The 24,052-nt window shown below is 38.9% G+C and overlaps 1 protein-coding gene across 1 annotated transcript in view; it reads left to right on the forward strand.

Annotated features, from left to right (window-relative positions):
* chodl (chondrolectin) overlaps positions 1 to 24,052 on the forward strand; it is a 136,400-nt gene that overhangs the window by 81,973 nt on the left and 30,375 nt on the right. Inside the window, 1 exon segment of the mRNA XM_069189725.1 lies at positions 22,925 to 22,980. Within this exon segment, the coding sequence (XP_069045826.1) occupies positions 22,925 to 22,980 (56 nt within the window).

Below are 24,052 nucleotides of genomic sequence, written 5' to 3' on the forward strand. Positions count from 1 at the left end.
ATATTCTGGATCCCAACCTCATCCAGGACTTCCACCTCAACTTCCCTGATCGTCCCGCTAGGGCGTCAGGAGCCGCCCGTAGAGGGGGGGGTAATGTTACGATCCCTGCCTCCCAGCAACGGAAGAGGCAGAAGAAGGCGTAGCCTTACTCCATCAGTTTACCTATCAGTTTTCTTATTCACCACCACACCCCCGTCTCATCCTGTACTTAAACACCTCTCTTTTCCTACCTCCTCGCTCAGTATTGGTTTTCCTTTCGAGCTTCCTAGTTGCACTACTCCTTCTTCTGCTTTGTGTCATTCTTGGTTTTCGGATTACGGTTTTTCCCCCTTTGACGAGGGTTTTTCAGATCACGACTTGGCTTCGGTATTCACACTCTGTTTTGGATCTCTGGCTTCCCCTGGACTCTCGGATTGCTCTATTGTCTATGGTTTCGGATCACGCTTTGGCTTCGGTAACTCCTTCCCTATTTGGATCTCTGGCTTCTCCTGGACTCTCGGCTCGTTTTTTCGACTACGGCTTTCTTTGGATCACGGCTAGGCTTTATCAGCTGCTGCAAGTGGGTTCATTCACTGGTTTTGGTTTCTCTTACCGAATCCGTAACAGGCAGGAATTGAACCTAGGGCCCAGTGCTGCAAGATAGCAATGCAAACCACTTCACCACCATTAGAAATGGATGGATATCTTAGTTATCTTTCTAGTTCACAGGTTTGCATGCATAATTTAATTTTGAAAGCCAGTGAGACATCTGGTACTACTGTTATATTTATGAAAAAGAAACAAAACAAAAAGCATACTAACAACTGTGCCATCCTACTCCTTAGTTAATACATTGTATTATTTATATACAGTTAACATTGTTAGCAGAATATTTTTAATTATATTTTACCTGATTTTTTCTTTAATTTTGTATTGACCTTATTTTATGATAGTCAGATTTTATGTATATTTGAACAATGAAAATATATTTCTACAAGATACGGGGGAAAGTGCAACAGTTTATTACAGTGCTAAATTTTATATTATTGATTACTAATAGTTTATGCTAACACATAGCTTTCTTAATTAGATTTATTTAAAACAATGAACTAAGTGTAACATAACATTCAGAAATGCAATCGAGAATGGTTTTGTGGTGTTTGTATAGATGTATACGTTTTTTAAATGTATAACAAAATTAAAGACGATTAAAATCTGTAATGTTTCCACTTGTAATGTCATTAGAGAGTACAACAAGTTCCTGCTTTGTCTAAGGATGGTATCAAAAAGTAGTTTAAGTGGTGAGAAAGCTGTGCTTAATGATAATTAAGGGACTTTGAAGTTGAAAGAGATGCTTGATTAATTTTAAAAACTAAGTTATAAAGGCAGACGCGATCGGTGCCATAAGCGCTCCAGGCAGCAGAACGTTCGTTCTGTACTGCTGAACTCTATACGCTATATAAAGGCGCTATATAAAGGTGCTGATTTTTATGGAATGTGTTTTCCTTCTTCTTTTTTTCAGCATGTAATAAACCTATTACTTGATTCTTATGGAAGCCTGGTTCCGCCAGGGATTAAAAATCAAACAGAATCGCGTATCTAAAGAAGTAACGAAATTTCTTGCATTGTACACCTTTTCAGCTAAATATATTTATCGCGACAGCCAGCTGGCTGTGCCAAAAAATAAATAAAAACCGGTTTGACAACTCTTAAGCATACTTAAGCATACTATGGTTTTTGTTAACACAAGTTTATCAGTGAAAAGACAATGGGCATTCTCAGAGTAGAATAGTTGTGTTTTCAAATCAAAGACAGTCCCCCTTCCCCCCACGGAAAGACAGACAAATGTTTTCACTGCCTATTCAGCTACAGGCTACAGGCGTGCGAAAAAGCTACAGGCGTGCCAATTGTAATCATTTTTATTTTAAAATACATTTTAGCAAGGTCATGTGGCATAAAAGTACGGTAATTAAAAACCATTAATACTTTCGTTGGAGTTTAAATAAAGTTGATGTTTTCTCTTTTGGCTAGACTTGACTATTTAGCCATGAGATTATGTTTATGTTTTTTAATCTTCCTTGTTATGCACTGTGAGAATGATAATGTAGCCTTTGGCTACAAAACTAAAACCAAAACTAAATTATCTGGCTAGCCTTGTTTTGTCAAAGAACCAGAGATCATCTTGCTTTCAAAGGACAGCACAGACTTTCAAAAGGCCGCACAGATACTAGCAAGGGTTAATTGCACTATGACCCGCATAAAGAAATGTAAAATAGTCTTCTTTAGATGTGAGGGCAGGAGTAGATTGCAGCAGGAACACAGCAAATAACAGGAAAACAAAGAGCAGGGCAGGTGAGACGAGTATCCAAAGAGTGAGTGATCAGAAAAAGGAAACAATTGTTATACCCGGCTTTTCGACACAATTTATTTTTAACTTGCTAATGCATCCGACACATTTCCTGGTATAGATTGGAAAGCGAGAGCTGACCCCTATGCCACCTGCCTGTTTCGAAATCTTGTGACTTTTGAAATTTACTGTTGGTAGACCATATCGGTAAATTTCGATGGGTCCAGAGGCAAAAGCGCCTTGCATGGCAATCTCCGGGAAACCATTAGTAGCATGGTGAATCGGAGATTCTCAACACTTACTTTGTGCGACTGGAAAATAATTCATGATTGGATCAATGAAATGCTTCGAAGAAGGAGGCTCTCTTTTCCTCTAGTTTAACAGTCTGTCCAGAAACAAAACATTCCTGTTAAACAAGAGAAATGTAAAAAAAAATTGTACAAAAGTAAAAAACAATTACTTTTTGACAATGAAAAACTGTGTGTGTATATCTTTCTCTCTCTGCTGGCGCGCGGACGCGGTGGGGTGCTGTACAGGCTGAACAGAAAATTAAAGTGTCCCTTTTCCATTCAACGGGTGTCTGAGTCGCTGTGTCCTATCTTATGACAGCCACGGTAATTGCTTCGTTCCTTGATATTCTGATCTGCAAGGCCCTTTGGCTACAAAACAAAATATAAGATTTCCTCTACAGACATTCACAATAGCGACGTATCATAAAACATTTACATATATTGTTAAATTATTACTTTAAATAAATACATTGAGTTACTGAAAGAGCCCGTTAATAAAATTGTCACAATTTTGTTCTTGTTTGGAGGTAGGGATATTCTGACAACAATTGATTTAAGACAATCTGTCAAAGTGCAATGAAATACAATATTGTTATTGTTGTTATTGTTGTTTTTATCCTGTAAAGCGCTTTGAGAAGTTACCTTAAAAGGTGCTATATAAAGGCACTGATTCTTATGGAATGTGTTTCTTCTTTTTTTCAGCATGGAATACACCTATTACTTGATTCTCATGGAACCCCGGTTCTGCCAGGGATTAAAAAAAAAGCACCACATCTCTTCCCGTTAAAAATAGGAAACACTTTACACTTTAACTCTTCAATTCACAGCGAAATCTCACCAGAGCCACTCATTAATAGTTTATTCTAACACCCAACTTTCTTAACACACGGCGCCCCCCCAGGGGTTCCAATTAGTGCGTGATTACGCATCAGTGAAAAACCGGAGGTTTAAAAAAAGAGAATTAGCTCGCTAATCTATTCTGTGGAGGCTGTGAACATTTTCACAATTTGTGGTCTTCAAAGTGCAAAGTTGAAGGCTTTCTGTGTTTCCCTTCCAAAGATATGAACAGAAGAATATTCGAGCGTAGTAAAAAAAAAAGGCTTAAAAACGGCATTTTGAAGGGTGTGAAGACAGTCACAATGTGACACACAAAGCAATGTTTTCGTAACTCTAGGAGGTTCATTAAAAAGCTACAGGCATGCCAACTGTTAATCGTTTTTATTTTTGAATACGTTTTAGCAAAGTCATCTATACAAAAAAGTTGCATTTAATACCACTCGACAGCCGGCTGACTGTGCCCTAAAATAAATAAAAACCTGTTTAACAGCTCTGTTGTTTTTATCCCGTAAAGCGCTTTGAGAAGCCACCTTTAAAGGCGCCATATACAATAAAGTTAATTATTATTACTATTGTTAATTTGCTGGACAGAGAGGTGAACATTATTACGCAGAAGACAAAGGTAGTGATTTACGTTGCATTGTGCCACAGAACCGGGCTTCCATAAGGTGGCTACAGCCCATACACATACAGTATCAACAGACATTGTACAGCGTATTCTATTCTTGTGTTGCAGTACATGAATATAATTATATTGTTATTAATTTCTTTAGATACGCGATTCCATATTATATTCCCTATTAATCAAATTTTAAAAGTATGCTTGTTTATTCCGGTATCGAGCGTATTTGCAGAAAAGCTTAAAACTACCACTTTTTATACATGTTATTTCACGTTAGTTAAAGACTTCGATGCTTAAAATGTTTAGGGAGAAATGGAATTCTTGTGTGTATTTTTTCATTAAAGTACCTAGACCAGCCATATACAGTTTACATACTGTAATACTGTATGTTTATGTTCCAAAATTAATATCGTTTATGTCACGACATGATCCGGAATGTGAGGATACAAGGGGAAAAATAGTCATGCAGTAGAAGGGTCAAGAGACGGGGGGCATGTCCAGGGAGTGCAGGTGTCCAGGGGGAGTGAATCCAAGGTGAACAATCCAAAGGTATATCCAAAAGGAGGAATCCTAAACGGGAGGTAGAGTCCAAGGGCAGGGGATCCATCCGAAGTAAAAACCAGAACTGGGTTGAGACCGGCGGGGCAGGGAATCAGGAACAAGAAACTAAAAGCATAACAGGGCCAGCCGTAGCAGGACCCCGGGCTTTCACGAAATGGGATTCAGTGAGAAGCGTCGGGGTGACGCCTGCGTCTGGCTTTTAAGGTGGGGCGAGAACTAAAACAGATGCAGGTAATGGGGCAGAACAAGAAAGGGCTGGAGCGCCCTTAAGAGGGGTAGTAGCGATTGTGAGTTTATGGCCTTCACATGCGTTATGCTCCTATTCTTTTTATGCTCAGCTACTAAGATTTCCCTTCAGTGGTAAAATTCCATATAAATATTCAATACCAAAATGGGCACAGTAAAGACATTTAAATCTTTCTACAACCGACCAACGCACTACGAGTGCTCCTGTCGGTAAACCAATCATGTACTGCGGTATGACGCGCGATGACGTATCCAAATTCCCGTGTCATGTGTTTGTGCCGCACAATCCATTATTATAGCTTATTGTGAACATGATGTGTCTTTTTCAGGTTTACATCCAAATTGAGAAAATCTATATTTTGTCTTAATCCAAATGTCAGCAGCCAGTAATGAACCAACAATTTAACTTTGTAGAAACCAAGAAATTCATTCGTTCCTCAAGCCAAGCTTTATTGTATGCATACAAGGAACCACAATAAGGAACATAATAGTTATAGTATCTATCATAGTTCAAAGGGGATATGGCTCTGCACAGCTTATGTATACGTTTCTCTACATCCTCCCCCTCCTGTCTTTGAGGTACATTTCTCACGATACTCCAGGACTCAGACAGCACTTAAACCTTCCTTTCTCATCAGGAGTTTAGTGCAAACATTCACCATTTGGGGTTTAGTACAGGGGGGAAGCATCTGTGCATTAGTAAGTGTGATGGTCAGAGTTCAGCATGTGGATTCAGCAGGAGGTCACAGCTGCTACCACTACATGGGTATAAAGTAACACACAGATTCTGCTAGCAGGCTCCATCAACTTTAAATTTAAAACTTTAAACCATATGCTCTGTAAACTGAAGAGTTATAGAGGAGACACGTTGTGTATTGTTTCTTTTTATATTTGCAAAAATGTTCCAATTTAAATGCAATACGGAATATATTATTAATAATGTTAGTAATGAATACCCATGGACCAAAAGTTTGAACTATACTATATTGTACACCGCATTGAATTGAACCTGGTCCATTAGCGTCATTCATCAAGGAACAGCTGGATGAATTATTATACATGATGGTTTTGTGTTTAAGGATTTCTTTACGGGAATCTTTAAATTAAACGAGGGAGGGTTATTTTTTTGCCAGTAATCGGAGAACAGCTTATCAACACAATGGGCACACAATTTTTTTAATTTTTAAGACCAAAATCAAAAATAAGATACAATGACATATTCCTGCCTAACTAAAACATTGCATGACTTTAAAAGCTGTAAAAACTGGTTTAGATACAGATGCAGGCATTCAAAACAAGCAGGGTATGCTGCGGTACAACACGGTGGGCATGTCGCAGTATACCGCATCATACCATATGCAAATTAGATTATGTTAATAGAATCTGGAATAACCTTGTAAAACCGGCAGGTGGAGCTTATAAAGCTTAACCTCTCCTATACAGCATTTGAGCTGTCACCAGAAAATACCCAGTTTCGAATCCCAATCACTGCTGAGGGACAATCTTTATTCAATTAATAATATAATTTAAACTGTGTATTACAGCATGTTAATCATTAGACATTAAAAAGTTGGTATATTTTATGAAAGCAAGATTGCTCAGTTGGACAAAAGTACACAGCCTACACAGTACAAACCTTTATCATAAATATTTTAATTATGCAGAAATATTTTATGCCTCAAAATCTTTACCGAAGATATTACTAATAGTCTGTTAATAATGAATGACCTTGGACAAGCTGTAAACTCAAAGTATTACCCTGGTCCAAACAAAGACAACAGAAAAAGATATATGTATCAGATACATGAGAATTCAAGCTTTTTTATCCACACTAAGAAATAGTCTTTAAAATTTCTTCATCACACAGTGAAGTCAAAATTCCAGGGTGTGCGTATATTAGAGAATATAGGACTTGAATGTGTGTCAGCCAATCAGATTTCAGGACCGAAATTATCCGTTTTATAATAGGGAATATAGTATGGAATCACATATCTAAAGAAATTAATAATGATATTAATTTAAGGATCTAAATATCTAAAAATCTGTAACTATATAGCAGGTAGTATTACTGTATTCCACTTTCTTTGTAAAATTGGAAAAACAGATTCACAACACGAAGCTGTGTCACTCTTCTGTGTAAAAAAAATCATCCAATCATACAAAGTAAGTCTTGAGAATCTCCTATTCACCATGCCTTTCACATGCTCATAAACGATATTAATTTAGGAACATAAAGATATTATGCAAACGTACTGTATATCTCTGGTCTTGGTAGTTTAAAGAAAAAATACACACCAGTATTCCATTTCTCCCTAAACATTTTAAGCATCAAAGTCTTACATGTGGTTATTTCGGTAAAGTTTTTACGTGCTTCTTCTGAGCATGTTACTGTTTACCGTTACTGACCATATTACCTGCCCTGCCTGCGGGCACTTTTCCTGACCATGGGGGAGGGTGGACGGTCTTTAATTAGAAGGTTAGCCTATTCTACTCTGAGAATGTAGAGGGGGTGGAAAGTGCCCGCGGTCATTTAATTAGTATTACAATTCGCACTGATTCCCTTGCTAAGATATAGACATAAGAATATCCGTGCATGGTAAAAAAATGGCATTAAGCACTTAAACTTAATATGGTTAGTAACAGTAAACAGTAACATGCTGTAGCAAGATCAGCTAAACTGGGAAGAAAATGCTTTCAGAGAAAATGTTTCAGGTGCGAAGAACACAGATCCCCAATGCAATTTCAATCAAACCTGTCCCCACACACATTGCCCCCACTGCGATTAGAATATACACAAAGCACTGAAATCTTTTGAGCAGATGATCAGGTGTTTCGTAGACATAGGCATAGTACGTAATTCAGGCTTTATGAACTCAGACCTGGAATTCAATTAATTAGAGTTATTAATTATTAGAGTTCATCAAGCCTGAATTATGTACTATGCCTACGTCTGCAAAACACCTTTGCTAGTTAATGCAACAGTACTTCACTTTCTCTGGCATGATTTTTTTAGGGAAAAACCAGGCTAACAGGCTTGTTTTGTGATCTTCCTATTTGTATTGGGAACATTGAGATTAGATTGAGAAGAACATATTTTATTAAAATTCACTAGATATCCACAGTACAATGAATTACATGGAAGTAACTGGGTTTCAGTATGGTATTATAAAAACATTAAAGATGGCTGCAAAGTGCTACAAATCTGTATATTTGGCTTTACAGAGTAAAGAGCTTTCTGTTTGTGTATCAAGCACTATAAAAGGAGTGCAGCTCACTACTAATGCTCTCCACTAAAAATAAAAATGTGGCTTTCCCAAATTATGTTATTCTTGACGTGAAACTGCAGAAACATGTACCATACACAGGTTTTTGCTGACTCACATTGTTTCACATCAAGAATAACATATGTTTGGAAAGCCGTGTCATTTCTACTTGTCACAGAAATTATGAAAACAATATGCATTTACTGACATGGTGTTGTACTTCATGTATACAAAAGACAGAACACGTGCTCCTTTAGATTTTTATTTTCAAAACAAGGAGTGTGATGACATTCTACTGTTGTCAAAGTCAATTCTACTTTGCACAGGACAATATTATCACATATATAATACAATATATTATATTGCATTCTAATATAAATACAATGCATTATGTTATATTGCAATATATTATATGGCAGTGTGGTGGCTCTGTGACTAAGGATCTGCACCTGTGGCTGGAAGGTTGCTGATTTGGTTCGTATCCTGCAACAAGCAGAGGAATCCTACTCCGTTTGGCCCCTGAGCAAAGCCCTTAACCCCAACTACTCCAGGGACACCGTATAAATGGCTGACCCTATGCTCTGACCACAAGATTCTCTCCCTGTTTGTGTGTTTCATGAATAGCAAGTTGGGGTATGTGAAAAAAAGACAAATTCTTAATATAAGAAATTCTATGTGACCAATTAAGTTATTTCTTTTCTTATACAGATGCAACCATTCAAAACGAGCGGGTTATACTGCGTTAAAACACGGTGGGCGTGCCACGGTATAACAAGGGTTACCGTATAATACCGTATAATACTGCATAATACCGCAAGTAAGATAATTGTATCTGGAATTACCGCCAGGTGAAGCTAATACAGCTCAACCTCTCATGTACAGCGTTTGAGGTGTCGCCATCAAAGTTTTTGCCGAAGATATTACTAATAGTATTAATAATGAATGACTTTGGACAAGCTGTAAGCTCAAAGTATTACCCTGGTCCACCTTCTCTGTAACCATCTTTGTAAACAAAAATACTTTATTTTTTCATTGGCAAAAAGTAACACCACAGCATTTCATCAATCCAATCACGCATTTGTTTCCAATCATACTGAGTAATTCTTGAGAATCTCCAATTTACCATGCCTTTCACATGTTCATGGAATTTTACCACTGAAGGGAAATCTTAGTAGCTGAGCATAAAAAAATAGGAGCATAATGTGTGTGAAGACCATAAACAATATTAATTTTGGACATAAACATACAATATTACAATATTTAAACTGTACAGTGCCTTGCGAAAGTATTCGGCCCCCTTGAACTTTTCAACCTTTTGCCACATTTCAGGCTTCAAACATAAAGATATAAATTTTTTATTTTATGTGAAGAATCACCAACAAGTGGGACACAATTGTGAAGTGGAACGAAATCTATTGGATTTTTGAAACTTTTTTAACTAATAAAAAAATGAAAAGTGGGGCGTGCAAAATTATTCGGCCCCTTCACTTTCAGTGCAGCAAACTCACTCCAGAAGTTCAGCGAGGATCTCTGAATGATCCAATGTTGTCCTAAATGACTGATGGTGATAAATAGAATCCACCTGTGTGTAATCAAGTCTCTGTATAAATGCACCTGCTCTGTGATAGTCTCAAGGTTCTGTTGAAAGCGCAGAGAGCATCATGAAGACCAAGGAACACACCAGGCAGGTCCGTAATACTGTTGTGGAGAAGTTTAAAGCCGGATTTGGATACAAAAAGATTTCCCAAGCTTCAAACATCCCAAGGAGCACTGTGCAAGCGATCATCTTGAAATGGAAGGAGTATCAGACCACTGCAAATCTACCAAGACCTGGCCGTCCCTCTAAACTTTCAGCTCAGACAACGAGAAGACTGATCAGAGATGCAGCCAAGAGGCCCATGATCACTCTGGATGAACTGCAGAGAACTACAGCTGAGGTGGGAGAGTCTGTCCATAGGACAACAATCAGTCTTACACTGCACAAATCTGGCCTTTATGGAAGAGTGGCAAGAAGAAAGCCATTTCTCAAAGATATCCATAAAAAGTCTCGTCTAAAGTTTGCCACAAGCCACCTGGGAGACACCCCAAACATGTGGAAGAAGGTGCTCTGGTCAGATGAAACCAAAATCGAACTTTTTGGCCACAATGCAAAACGATATGTTTGGCGTAAAAGCAACACAGCTCATCACCCTCAACACACCATCCCCACTGTCAAACATGGTGGTGGCAGCATCATGGTTTGGGCCTGGTTTTCTTCAGCAGGGACAGGGAAGATGGTTAAAATTGAGGGGAAGATGGATGCAGCCAAATACAGGACCATTCTGGATGAAAACCTGTTGGAGTCTGCAAAAGACCTGAAACTGGGACGGAGATTTATCTTCCAACAAGACAATGATCCCAAACATACAGCAAAATCTACAAAGGAATGGTTCACAAATAAACGTATCCAGGTGTTTGAATGGCCAAGTCAAAGTCCAGACCTGAATCCAATCGAGAATCTGTGGAAAGAGCTGAAAACTGCTGTTCACAAACGCTCTCCATCCAACCTCAATGAGCTCGAGCTGTTTTGCAAGGAAGAATGGGCAAGAATTTCAGTCTCTCGATGTGCAAAACTGATAGAGACATACCCCAAGCGACTTGCAGCTGTAATCGCAGCAAAAGGTGGCTCTACAAAGTATTAACGCAAGGGGGCTGAATAATTTTGCACACCCCACTTTTCATTTTTTTATTAGTTAAAAAAGTTTCAAAAATCCAATAGATTTCGTTCCACTTCACAATTGTGTCCCACTTGTTGGTGATTCTTCACATAAAATAAAAAAATTATATCTTTATGTTTGAAGCCTGAAATGTGGCAAAAGGTTGAAAAGTTCAAGGGGGCCGAATACTTTCGCAAGGCACTGTATATGGCTGGTCTCAGTACTTTAAAGAAAAAATACACACCAGTATTCCATTTCTCCCTAAACATTTTAAGCATCGAAGTCTTTAACTAACATGTGAAATAATGTGTATAAAAAGTGGTAGTTTTAAGCTTTTCTGCGAATATGCTTAATACCGGAGTAAACATGCATACTTTTAGAATTTGATTAAAAGGGAATATAATATGGAATCGCGTATCTAAAGAAATTAATAATGATATAATTATATTCATGTACTGTAACACAGACAGTATTATATACTGTACACATACACTATCTATTGATATGTGTATGGCTGTTTCCCCACTTATCTTGTGACCGTGCTAGTGGCGTGATGGTTTAAATGCCTGACTTATAAGTGAGAGGTTGGCTGTTCAAATCCAGCTACCGCCACAAGCTTCCTTTTAACAAACATTTGTTTGAAAAACTAAAATAGCAATATTATGGACAATTAATTGACTTTTTTATCTTTCTAACATGTTCGAATCTAAGTCATTTTTTAATAACAATGAATAGTCACCATCTTTCTCTCTGAATCATTCCAGTAGCAGGAACCTCTATCGTGTGAATCCCTTTATATTTCCCTTCAGATTTAAAAGGTTATTAATAATATCTTCAGTGTCGTATCTTCCCAGTTTAGCTGATCTTTTGCTGCCTATGCATGCTTACACAGCTCCCTAGGTAAATTATCATACTTGACTGAGAAAGCTTTAGAGAACTTAACATTTTTATCAACAAATTGTAAATACGACGTTTACAGTGGCATTATTAATTTTTCACTTGAGTGTATGGAGGAGTGTCAGCTGTCAATGAGAGCAGACTCCCCCTCTTAAGCTGGGCAAATTATTTTTTTAATTTTTAAAAAAGAAATAAAAAATTAGATATAATGATATTGTAACACTACAGGGTTCACATGGGTACCCTCACCGCTGCCACATCAGGTCAGCCCCCCACTGTCAGGGACTCAAACCCAGGCCTCCAGCATCACTCAACAGGGACCCAGCCTCTTGAACCAAAGGGGAATCTCCTGTCAGCCTAGCGGCTGCGGTCCCTGCTAGACACAGGGAAGGGCGGTGATGGCACCATGCTGTTAAGCAAGCTCTCACAAGCAATGGAGGCAAAAAAAAACAAGCAATGGAGGCCATATGCATTACAATATAAACATATACTGTGTAGTGTGCTCTCTGAAGGCACCAGTTCTGTACGGTTTGGGCATTTACTGGGACAATTATTAATTGTAGCAGTAAATCACAAAATGATTCTTTTGATGGCTTTAGAATCCAACCATGCGACATAACTCAAACAACGCTCACACACAGGTACTAATACACGAGGATACATTTATTAATACATAGAATATGCATGTGAACCTAACAGATCTTATCGAGAGGGTTAGAAGAACAAAAGGTATATATTCAGTCAGTTTACAAGGAGTTACATATATCAAGAGGACATACGTTCAGTATATCATTCATTAAGACCGTTTCGTAAAGTGAACTTGGTTACAACTTCTACATTAGATACTCAAAACAAGTACATAACTCTTAGGAATTAAATCGATATCAACTGGTTGGGATAACAATTGAATTCTCGAGCTGTAATGCATTGAAGTTGAATACTCATCCAATCTGTGGGGATTCAGATCTCCTGCGGGCACAAAGAAACGGTTTCAGGCTGTTGCTGTCCAATCCGCGCTCTCTGGCTCGGTGCCAGGCTGTGCTGTGCGGCTTGCGACGGTGCGCTGCTGATGCTCACTGACCGGCTAGTTAGTGTTGGCTTAAACTAGCAAAGTTTGTGCACAGGAGAAAAGATGTCTGTGGGTCCCAGCAGGTCAGGAAGAGGACCGGTTCATTCCTGATGAATTTCTGAATAGTGATTCAGCTGTCCACAGTTCCGACCTGTTCAAGAGGCTTGCTGCTGATGCTAACCTCGGGTGGATCCTCTGGTTACTCTCTGGCAACCTCCGCTCTAGACTCTTAGAACAGAGGAAAGTTCTGGCACTCGGACACACTGGCCCTTCCGTGGTTGTCCGGGCTGAGTCTCAGGATGGTCAGGAGGCGCGCTGCAAGAATGTCCTGCCCTTGGGAGCCTTCTGCTCCTGGGCCGTCCTGCCCTGGAATTCTCCTTTGAATTCCCTTTAGAAAAGTCCACAAAATAGTCTCTCAGGCCCTCTGTGTTGCTTGTTTTTACCCGGAGGAACTTCAGCTCGTTCATTGGCTGAAAAATCCATGGGCATCTGAGTCCCACATGGGTTACTCAGCCCTACCAGTCCCTGATTGGTTGATCAAGGTGAGATATGAGTCACTTACTCCTGACACCTCGGAATGCAGTCCAGATGTCCATCTGGCACTCCCTAGACAGATAGGCGCCAATGGATGACCAAGCCTCGCTGCTACAACTGCAATACAATACTGCAAGATTTCAGCTGTGAATCCTTCTTCAGGTGTGAGGGTAGGTAAGCCCAAATCATAGTTGAACCCGTTCAGAGCCTACATTACATTTTAGCGTTTCATTTTGAGCAGAAGACCCTCACACCTGAAGAAGACTTCACAGCTGAAACATTATGTTTTCTCTCTTCTCCTTTAAGTATGTGTTAATATAACTATCAAGTGGTATTAAATAAACACAGCTTTATACAAAAAAGTTGCATTTAATACCACTCAATATTCATATATTTACAGAGATAAGCTCTCTATTAAAGCTCAGATCAAAGATCAAGCACAGATCGAACAGCAAGATCTCACACACTGGGACTGATCTGTGATCAGTCCGCTGGCTGAGCTGAAAAAAAAACTGGTTGAATAACTCTTAAGCATACTGTAGTTTTTGTTAACACAAGTTTATGAGTGAAAAGACCATGGGCATTTTTCCTCCGCCCTACATTCTCAGGGTAGAATAGAATTTATTATTAGCACAATTTATTACAGTGCTAAATGTTATATTATTGATTAATAATAGTTTATGCTAACACCTAGCTTTCTTAACACGAGAAGTACTACTGTAAGCAAAAAAAAAAAATGATTTTTTTTTGGGGGGGGATATTCTGACAACAAGTAATTATAAGAGAATCTGTCAAAGTGCAATGAAATACAATATGCTGGACAGTATGCTTCTCAAAGCACTTTACAGGATAACAACAATAACAACAACAATTTACAAGTTCTGGGAGGAAGAATATAATCAATATTAATAATAATAATAAACTTTTTATTTTATATAGCGCCTTCAAAGGTGGCTTCTCAAAGCACTTTACAGGATAACAACTGATGAAACAACAGTGGCTGGGGATTGAAAATACCTGTGAAACCGGTTTGTTTACAAACAAATGTAGACACAGAGACTCAGACAGTAACAATCGCTACTGCTGCCGGGCACGGTGCAGTATGCTGGCAGCTGTGTGACGCAGTGGTGGCCGGCACGGTGAGGTGCGGGAGTAGGGGTGTGTGTGGGTAGGTTTGTGGGGGTGTTTGCGAATGGAACTGTGGGGCCCGGCGGGTCCTAGCTGTGGTCTGGCCAAAAACTAAAAAAAAGATACAATCTACAGATTTTCACAATGTGTAAATGTTTTATGATATGTCTATGTTGTGAATGTCTGTAGATTGTATCTTATTTTTAGTTTTTGTTTTGTTTTACGTTAATTTTATAAGGGAGAGTGTCATAGGGAAGACTCCCTTACCCCCATCTTGATTAAAATCGCAAATGTGTGTTTCATAAAATACTTTTATTTTTCACAATTTGGCAATGCCAGATAGAATCCACATTCACCGCGGCCAAACTGCCTTGCAGATCAGAACATCACGGAAGAAAACAATGATTATGCCTGGCTTTTCAGCGTAATTGCTTTAACTTGCTAATGCGTTATTGTAACAGTCCGGGTGTGGCAAGCTTCTAACGTCTCCTAACTGATCTGTGACCACATCACAGATCACAGATCAGTCCCAGTGTGTGAGATCTTGCTGTTTGATCTGTGCTTGATTTTTGATCTGAGCTTTAATAGAGAGCTTATCTCTGTAAATATATTAATATTGTATGGTATTAAATGCAACTTTTTTGTATAGATTACACTTTTCTAAAATGTCTTTAAAAATAAAAACAATTACAATTGGCACGACTGTAGCTTTTTCACGATAACTTCTAGAGTTACTAAAACACTTGGTGTGCGTACAAAATACATGTGGCTGTTTTCACAGCCTTCACTATGTTGTTTTTAAGCCATTTTTTTACCACGCTGGAATATTCTTCTGTCCATATCTTTGGAAGGGAAACACAGAAAGCCTTCAAACCAAGTTCATTTTAAAGACCACGACATGTGAAAATGTTCACAGTCTCCACATAAAACTATCAGTGAGCTAATTCTCTTTTTTTCATCTATGCGTAATTACGCACTAACTGGAACCCAGGGGGACCGCTGTGTACACACGTTCACAACGCGAGAAATACTGCTCAATACGCCTTCTTGCGAAAAACCATATTACCATAGGAAGCATAACAGAGTAACCTCCAATTACCCAGACCACAAAACAAAGGAATAAAGCTTTGTTTGATAGGGCTTTCGGGCTCACGTGAATTTGCACCCTACAGTATAACCTGCGGTACCGCTGTGTACATACAGTACGAACATGTTGTGATATTTAGAAATATAAAAAATGTCAATATAATGGCAATAAAATTTGCTATTTTAGTTTTTCAAAGAAATGTTTATTTGTTAAAGGAAAACCCATGGTGACAGTTGGGTTTGAACAATTGACCTAAGAGTTACAAGTCAGTCACTTAAGCGATCAAGCCACTGAGGCAGTCATGTGACAAACACATCTCAATGGAAAGTCTTATACTACTGTTTGTGCGACAGTACATAAATATACCATTATTCATTTCTTTAGATACATGATTCCATATTATATTCCCTATTAATCAAATTCTTAAAGTATGCTTCTGTTTACTCCGATATCGAGCATTTTTGCAGAAAAGCTTAAAACTATCACTTTTCTCACAAAGTACTGAATACTGTATAAACGTACAGTAACATGGTCAGAAGGAGGAAGGAGCACATAAAAAAGTTTTCGAAATAACCACATGTAAGACTTTGATGCTTAAAATGTTTAGGGAGAAATGGAATACTGGTGTGTATTTTTTCTTTAAAATACCAAGACCAGCAATATACAGTTTACATAATATGTTTATGTTCCTAAATTAATATTGTTTATTACCTTTAGATGCATTATGCTCCTATTCTTTTTATGCTCAGCTGCTAAAATTTCCATTTAGCGGTAAAATTCCATATAAATATTCAATACTAAGCAGATTAAAACATGCACAGTAAAGAGATTAAATGATTAAATCTTTCCTTGACCGACCAACACACCATGGTTTGTACTGTGCATTTTGAATGGCTGCATCTGTATATAGTAGGCAACATGTTCACAAATTAACTATTGCATTTTAACGCAATAGTTTTCTTGTTTAAATTAGATAATTGTCTCATATAAATGCAATATTATCTCGTACAAACAAGATTTTTTATCTCCGGGTCGCTAATACATACAACTCCCTACATACAAGTAGTGAATAAAATGTGCATATATGGATCTACATAAATTGACAGAATGTATAGCAGCATACATCCAGCTCTATGATGGACTATGGATGGACTATGAAATTATATAAATAATTATTACTGATGTCATAATTGCTTGCAGAGGAAGTGAAACCAAACAAAGCAGGTGTTTAAAAAAACATGCAATATGAAAATAAAATGCTGAATGAAACCTTACATAAAATACTGAGAAACACACCAAAAAACAACATATAATAAATAAAAAACAAAACAGTTTTACTCTTTTCTTTAATCTTTTTCATACGTATCCTCTTCCAGCTCTGCATTTCCTATTTTGTATTTATAGTTCACATTTTTTATTACCTGAATGCAAAACCCTGCTCTTATTAACATTAAACATCACCTGCCAGCTGTTTTCCTAGGTGTAAATTTTATCAAAATCTTTTTGAATTTTATCATCTGTATCTAAAGTGTTGGCTAATACTCCTAAATTGGTATTGTTATGACAGAGTCCTGCTGTCTGTGAAAGAAAAGTCGTTTATTTCATATGCATATAGGAGAGCAGCCTGCACCGGCCAGTCTCTCCAAATGGTTATAAAGTTAGTCCTTCTATTCAGTGTAACAAAGTTTGGTGTAGACAACACATAACACAATATCCTTAACAAATGTTAACACACAATGTTCTTGAGCTGGGTTAACGGACAAACCATTCTATATATGGTAAGTTTTAGAGCACAGAAAAGAGCTTCAGAAAAGAGGATATGTGGCAAATGTTTCATAAGGCGTTGTGTTCATGTTATTCTTAGTCATGCTGAAACAGCACATATCCTGTGGTGCTTGCAGGGACACAAGGACTGAACAGTTCAATTCTTTACCAAGAAGCAAGAAAGATTAAAGAAGAGTAGTTTAACATTTTTTAATTCCTCAGTCCTCCCTTAGAACATATTGCAACATCACCGATCATGTTCTATAATATGAGGTTTTCGCATTTATGACTATATTAAACAACCATAACCGAGTTAATTACGTTAACACATATTGCTTTAAGACATGTTACACAAAGAATAAGAATGACCAGCAAAACTAAACCTATAAAAAAAACTGCACAAGGGATCCTTTCCATGCGCCGAACACAGATTGTAGCCATTTTCCTACCCCCCAAATAGTCCAATAGATTGTAAGGCATGGGCATGAGGGGAAACCTCCCCTCATATATCTGGGGATTGCTAAACACACCCAATATGAACTTTTGTTAGGGTCTCAAGCCAGCTGATTGGAGAGAACTAAAAATGTATTGACATCATGCTCTCCTTTGTGTAGACAGTGCTGTGCATGTTGCGGGATATCCCCCCCAGTTACACGTATTAAAAAGATTTACCCCAGGAGTCCCCACATTATTTCAGTCTTTCTGAAATATCAGAATCTGTTGCCCTCATGACCCAGTTTTGCAGTTGCGCTCCAGTATGTACTGGTCACTTGGGTCAGACAACAGGGAGGCTGGATTAAGAGTGCCTTTCCTCTCTATCATGATGTTGGGAGCGTCTAGAAGAGTCTGTCATTTGGCAAAGCGACTTGTGCTCACTTAACTCACCCTATTAAGTGACAGAAGAGTGTGTACAACGTGTGGACACCTCACAATCAATTGTTGATCCAGCACCAGGCTTTTAACTGTTTGCACGACCAGACTGATGGCTTGTAAGGCTCTTAAACAAGGTCCCCAACTTTCGGCTACTGCATCCAATTGTTCGGAGTAATATGCAACCTGCTGGAACCTACCTCCATGGTCCTGGGGCACCACAGCAGTCAAAAACCCGTTACACTCGCTTACATATACAATGGTGTGAAAAAGTGTTTGCCCCCTTCCTGATTTCTTATTTTTTTGCATGTTTGTCACACTGAAATGTTTCAGATCATCAAACAAATTGAAATATTAGACAAAGATAACACAAGAAAACACAAAATTCAGTTTTTAAATGAAGGTTTTTATTATTAAGAGAAAAAAAATCCAAACCTTCATGGCCCTGTGTGAAAAAGTGATTGCCCCCTAAACCTAATAACTAGTTGGGCCACCCTTAGCAGCAACAACTGCAATCAAGCATTTGAGATAACTGGCAATGAGTCTTTTACAGCACTGTGGAGGAATTTTGGCCCACCCATCTTTGCAGAATTGTTGTAATTCAGCCACATTGGAGGGTTTTCAAGCCTTAACCGCTTTTTTAAGGTCATGCCACAACATCTCAATTGGATTCAGGTCAGGACTTTGACTAGGCCACTCCAAAGTCTTAATTTTGTTTTTCTTAAGCCATTCAGAGGTAGACTTGCTGGCGTGTTTTGGATCATTGTCCTGCTGCAGAACCCAAGTGCGCTTCAGCTTGAGATCACAAACAGATGGCCGGACATTCTCCTTCAGGATTTTTTGGTAGACAGTAGAATTCATGGTTCCATTTACCACAGCAAGTCTTCCAGATCCTGAAGCAGCAAAACATTCCAAGACCATCACACTACCACCACCATATTGTACTGTTGGTATAATGTTCCTTTTCTGAAATGCTGATTTACTTTTACACCAGTTGTAATGGGACACACACCTTCCAAAAAGTTCAACTTTTGTCACGTCAGTCCACAGAGTATTTTCCCAAAAGTCTTGGGGGTCATCAAGATGTTTTCTGGCAAAACTGAGACGAGCCTTTATGTTCATTTTGCTCAGCAGTGGTTTCGTTTTGGAACTCTGCCATGCAGGCCATTTTTGCCCAGTCTCTCTCTTATGGTGGAGTCATGAACATTGACCTTAACTGAGGCAAGTGAAGCCTGCAGTTCTTTGGATGTTGTTGTGGGGTTTTTTCTGACCTCTTGGATGAGTCATCGTTGCGTTCTTGGGGTAATTTTGGTCGGCCGGCCACTCCTGGGAAGGTTCACCACTGTTCCATGTTTTCGCCATTTGTGGAAAATGGCTCTCACTGTGGTTCGCTGGAGTCCCAAAGCTTTAGAAATGGCTTTTTAACCTTTTCCAGACTGATAAATCTCAATTACTCTGTTTCTCATTTGTTCCTGAATTTGTTTGGATCGCAGGATGATGTCTAGCTTTTGGGGATCGTTTGGTCTACTTCACTTTGTCAGGCAGGTCCTATTTAAGTGATTTCTTGATTGAGAACAGGTGTGGCAGTAAACAGGCCTGGGTGTGGCTAGAGAAATTGAACTCAGCTTTCCAAAGATGTGATAAACCACAGTTGATTTATGTGTTAACAGGGGGGCAATCACTTTTTCACACAGGCCATGTAGGTTTGGATTTTTTTTCCCCTTAATAATAAAAACCTTCATTTAAAAACTGCATTTTGTGTTTACTTGTGTTATCTTTGTCTAATATTTCAATTTGTTTGATGATCTGAAACATTTCAGTGTGACAAACATGCAAAAAAATAAGAAATCAGGAAGGGGGCAAACACTTTTTCACACCACTGTAAGTAGAATGGCCTGTCCTCTCGAGGGAAACCCAGAGCCTGTAAGAGAGCTTGTTTCAAATGATTAAAGGCCTCTTGTGCTTTGGTAGTTAAAAAGTTAGGGTCATCAGACTGTCCCCCACCTTTCAACAGGTCTGTTAGAGCCTGGGCTCTTTCTGAAAATGAATCTACCCATGAGTGATCAAAGTTGCATAGTCCTAGAAATGCCCTGAGTTCCCTTACAGTACTAGGAGGCAAAGTGACGAATTGCTTGAGCCCAATCTTCTGTGAGCTCTAGTTTCCCCTGGATGATCTTCTGGTCTAAATATATCACTGAGTCTGAGCATATTTAAGCTTTTTCTAAACTATCCTTGTGTGCCGTGCTGGTCAGATGATCTAAAATGAGTAATTACTCTTGCTTGTGGGTTTCCTTGTCAAACGTGGCTACCAAACTGTCATCAAAATATTGTATAACTACCGATGAGAGTGGGGGTAGTTCCCCCATCTGCTGTCTCAAGGCCATATGGTACACTGCTGGACTATTATGAAACCCATGCAGCAGTTGAGTCCAGGTACATTGATCCCCATCAGCCACAAATACAAACCAGTCCTCTACATCTGGGTGCAATGGCACTGACCAGAAACCATTAACCATATCTACAACTGAGAACACATTTTGGTCAGGCTGCAGTAACTTGAAAATAGCAGAGGGATCTGCCACAAAGGTTGTCAATTTGTAAATATGTTGGTTTGCCACCTGGTAGTTGACAGTGAATCTTCAAGCACCACTTGCCTTTTAGTCTGGCCAAATTGGGCTATTTCTTTTATTTTGAGTTTTCTTAATGATTCCTTGTTTCAGCAATTTCTGTACCACAGGTTGTATGCCCTCCTCCACCACGGGACTAATCCTATGTGGTTTCGTATAAGGAGGCCAACTCCCTGTAAACATAGCAGGTGGCATAAACAAAAGCTCACACTCATCCTTGTCTTTTGACCATATAGCATGCCCTTTAATGTAATCTTTTTGCAGATACCAAATGTTTACTTGTACAGTACTTTGTTGTACTAACAACGAAACTCCCTATAAATATTGCAGGGCGTCCCATCACAGTAGATCTGGAGTGTCCCTCATCCACATGGGCAATTTAAACTGTATATCAACCCCCATATGAATGGTAACAGCTTGTGTTTCTTTCAGACACACTTTTTGCCCCCCTACCCCAGTAGCCTCCAAACATTTCAGAGTATTGTATCTGACATTGTTTTGCAGTTTTAGTAGATAAACAGGATATTTGAGCTCATGTGTCCCATAACAGCAATATCGGGACATAATTTACAGTACATTGTAACATTAGTTCCCTTTTCCCTAGGCTCTGTGTCAAACTTAGGGAGGCCACAAAGAACCTGTCTACTTTAAATCAAACACGTCTCTTAAAGCCCTTTTTTCTGCTTCTGTGGTATTTTCAACAGAGACAGAGAATTTTCCCCTTCTGTTCTTCCCAACCTGTTGGATTAAAAGCTAAGTCTTTATCGTCTCTCCTGCCGTTTTCACCGGCCTCTGCCCTCTTCTTGAGGCAATATCTTGCAATGTGACCTGGTTTATTGCAATAAAAGCACACCATTCCTTTGGCCTCAGGGCCTCCATTGCCCTTACATTGAGAAGCTACATTACTACCTCCCATTTGCACAGCCCTCACTTTGGCAAACATGCTCTGCTCTACTCTGCGGGCTTCCCTGGTAACCATTTTGAATCTTTCATCTCCTTATTTTATATCGGGGTGGCATAAAATAATGGTTGTAGCTATATCTGGCTTCAAACTGCTCAGATAAATCTGTTTTATCACTGACTATGTATCATTTTTTACCTCCTCTTCATTTGCTAGCCCTGAATATTCTATACATAATGTAATTAACCTTTCGGTAAAATCTGAAACGTCCTCACTTTCCTTCTGTTGACATGCGGAAACCTTTTTCCAATCTGTCAGGGGTGGGTAGTGTTCCTTCAAGAACGCCCACACAATTTCCCACCCCCTTTTATCACTATGATCCTTTCATGAGGTTCTTAGTTGTCCTGCCTTTTGCTCTCCTACTTGTCTCAATATCATTGCAGCTTTTATTGGTTTGATACCATATGTATCTTTTAATTCTTGAAGAGCACTCCGTGTCTGCTGCACACCAGATTTAGGGTATGGAACCTCTTTAGCCCAACAGTCTATATCTTCAGGCTTAGGTTTATATTTTCTAATGTATGATCTGCCCCAGGGATCTCCCACCCTAGGCATTTATTTGTCTCCGTCTGATTACATGCCCCCGCTTCTTGTTGTCAGGAACAATTTTAGACTGGGTGGGCGCGACCCCATCCCGGTCCCAGTCATATCAGGTATCATCCCAATCTGATCCCCCACCTTGTTGGAACGGTCCCAGGTCGAGATATAATTTGGGTGTCATATTTATGTCGCAACATTTTTCTACTTCCTTATTCAGTTTATCAACTTCTCCCTTAACTTTATTCTTTTCTGCAAACAGAACCTCATTTCGTTCTGCCATTGCTTTTAATTTTTCTGTCAGGGACCTCTGTGTTTTATCCCATTCAGTCTTTTCAATAATATTCTGTCTACTTCTTAGGTGTTTTCCTAATATGAGCCCTGACTACGTTTGCTTATTTTTATTCCAGTACTCCTACACTTTTCTACACTCTTGCTCTGTCCACACACCGTCTGACAAGCCATATTTCTTTTTCACTTTCTTTTCGCATTCTCCTAGTTTCTTTTTCTCTGACACCCAGTCAGAAACCTCCATTAACTTCTCCTTGCACCAAATCATTTTTTCTCTTTTTTTCTTCTCAACAACCATCAGATTCTACCTGATCTGATAACCACCCCCCCGCTGTCCCGCAATCACAGGCTAACAGACAGAGGTCCTCTGTCCTGCACTCGGAGGCTAACAGAGGGACCGCGCACCAGGTTACGACCCTGGGTTTACCGCACGTCCTGAATGGACCCTATGAAACAGCTCTTCTTGCACAGACACAAAGGCTCTTTGTTCTTTACTGTACTCGCTGTAGCATTAGGAAAATACCAGTCAGCGCCGTGAAGAGGAGAAGGGACTTTTTACAAAGAGGAATCCTTACCTCATCACAAGTGCGGCGCCTAACTTTTCTCCTCCATCGCCAAACTGAGTCACCTCAGCTGGGATTGTTGTTGAGTCCTGCTGTCTGTGAAAGAAAAGCTGTTTATTTCGTATGCATACGGTAGAGCAGCCTGCACTGGCCAGTCTCTCTGAATGGTTATAAGGTTAGTCATTTTATACAGTGTAACAAAGTTTGGTGTAGACAACACATAACACAATGTTAACATACAATGTTCTAGAGCTGGGTTAACGGACAAACTATTCTATGCATGGTAAGTTTTAGAGCACAGCTTCAGAAAAGTGTATATGTGGCCAACGGTACATAAGGCATTGTGCTCATGTTATTCTTAGTCATGCTTAAAAAGCACATATCCTGTGGGACTTGCAGGGACAGAAAGGGTGGACAGTTTAATTCTTTGTCAAGAAGCAAGGTAGATTAAGGAAGAATAGTTTAACATTTCTTAATTCCTCAGTATGATTTTCAAAAATGACTAGTTTACTACCTTTCATTTACTTTTCATATTCAGAAAGGTTAGCAATGTTTACTGTTCACATTTTGATTGATTGCCTTAATCAGAAACAAGATGTTGCAGAGCAGTTCAGTCAAGTTGAAACGTTTACACCTGGTGACAGAGTGTAATACATCTCCCTGATAGGATTAATGTAAAATCACAGTGATACAAGGGGTATGCCACACACCCCATAATGCTTTTAGACTTATTTAGAATCTTCTGTTTGAATAGAGCAAATTAGAGTATTTAGGTTTATTTGATTTGCTTCAATGATTTTGCTGCTTATCTTCATTAATTTTACCAACCTATTGCAACTAATGGTACTAATGGTTAGCAAATCAACGATGGGTTAGACTCTGA

Source organism: Lepisosteus oculatus, chromosome 5 (assembly GCF_040954835.1).
Source record: "Lepisosteus oculatus isolate fLepOcu1 chromosome 5, fLepOcu1.hap2, whole genome shotgun sequence".
In the NCBI taxonomy this organism is placed as follows: Eukaryota; Metazoa; Chordata; class Actinopteri; order Semionotiformes; family Lepisosteidae; genus Lepisosteus; species Lepisosteus oculatus.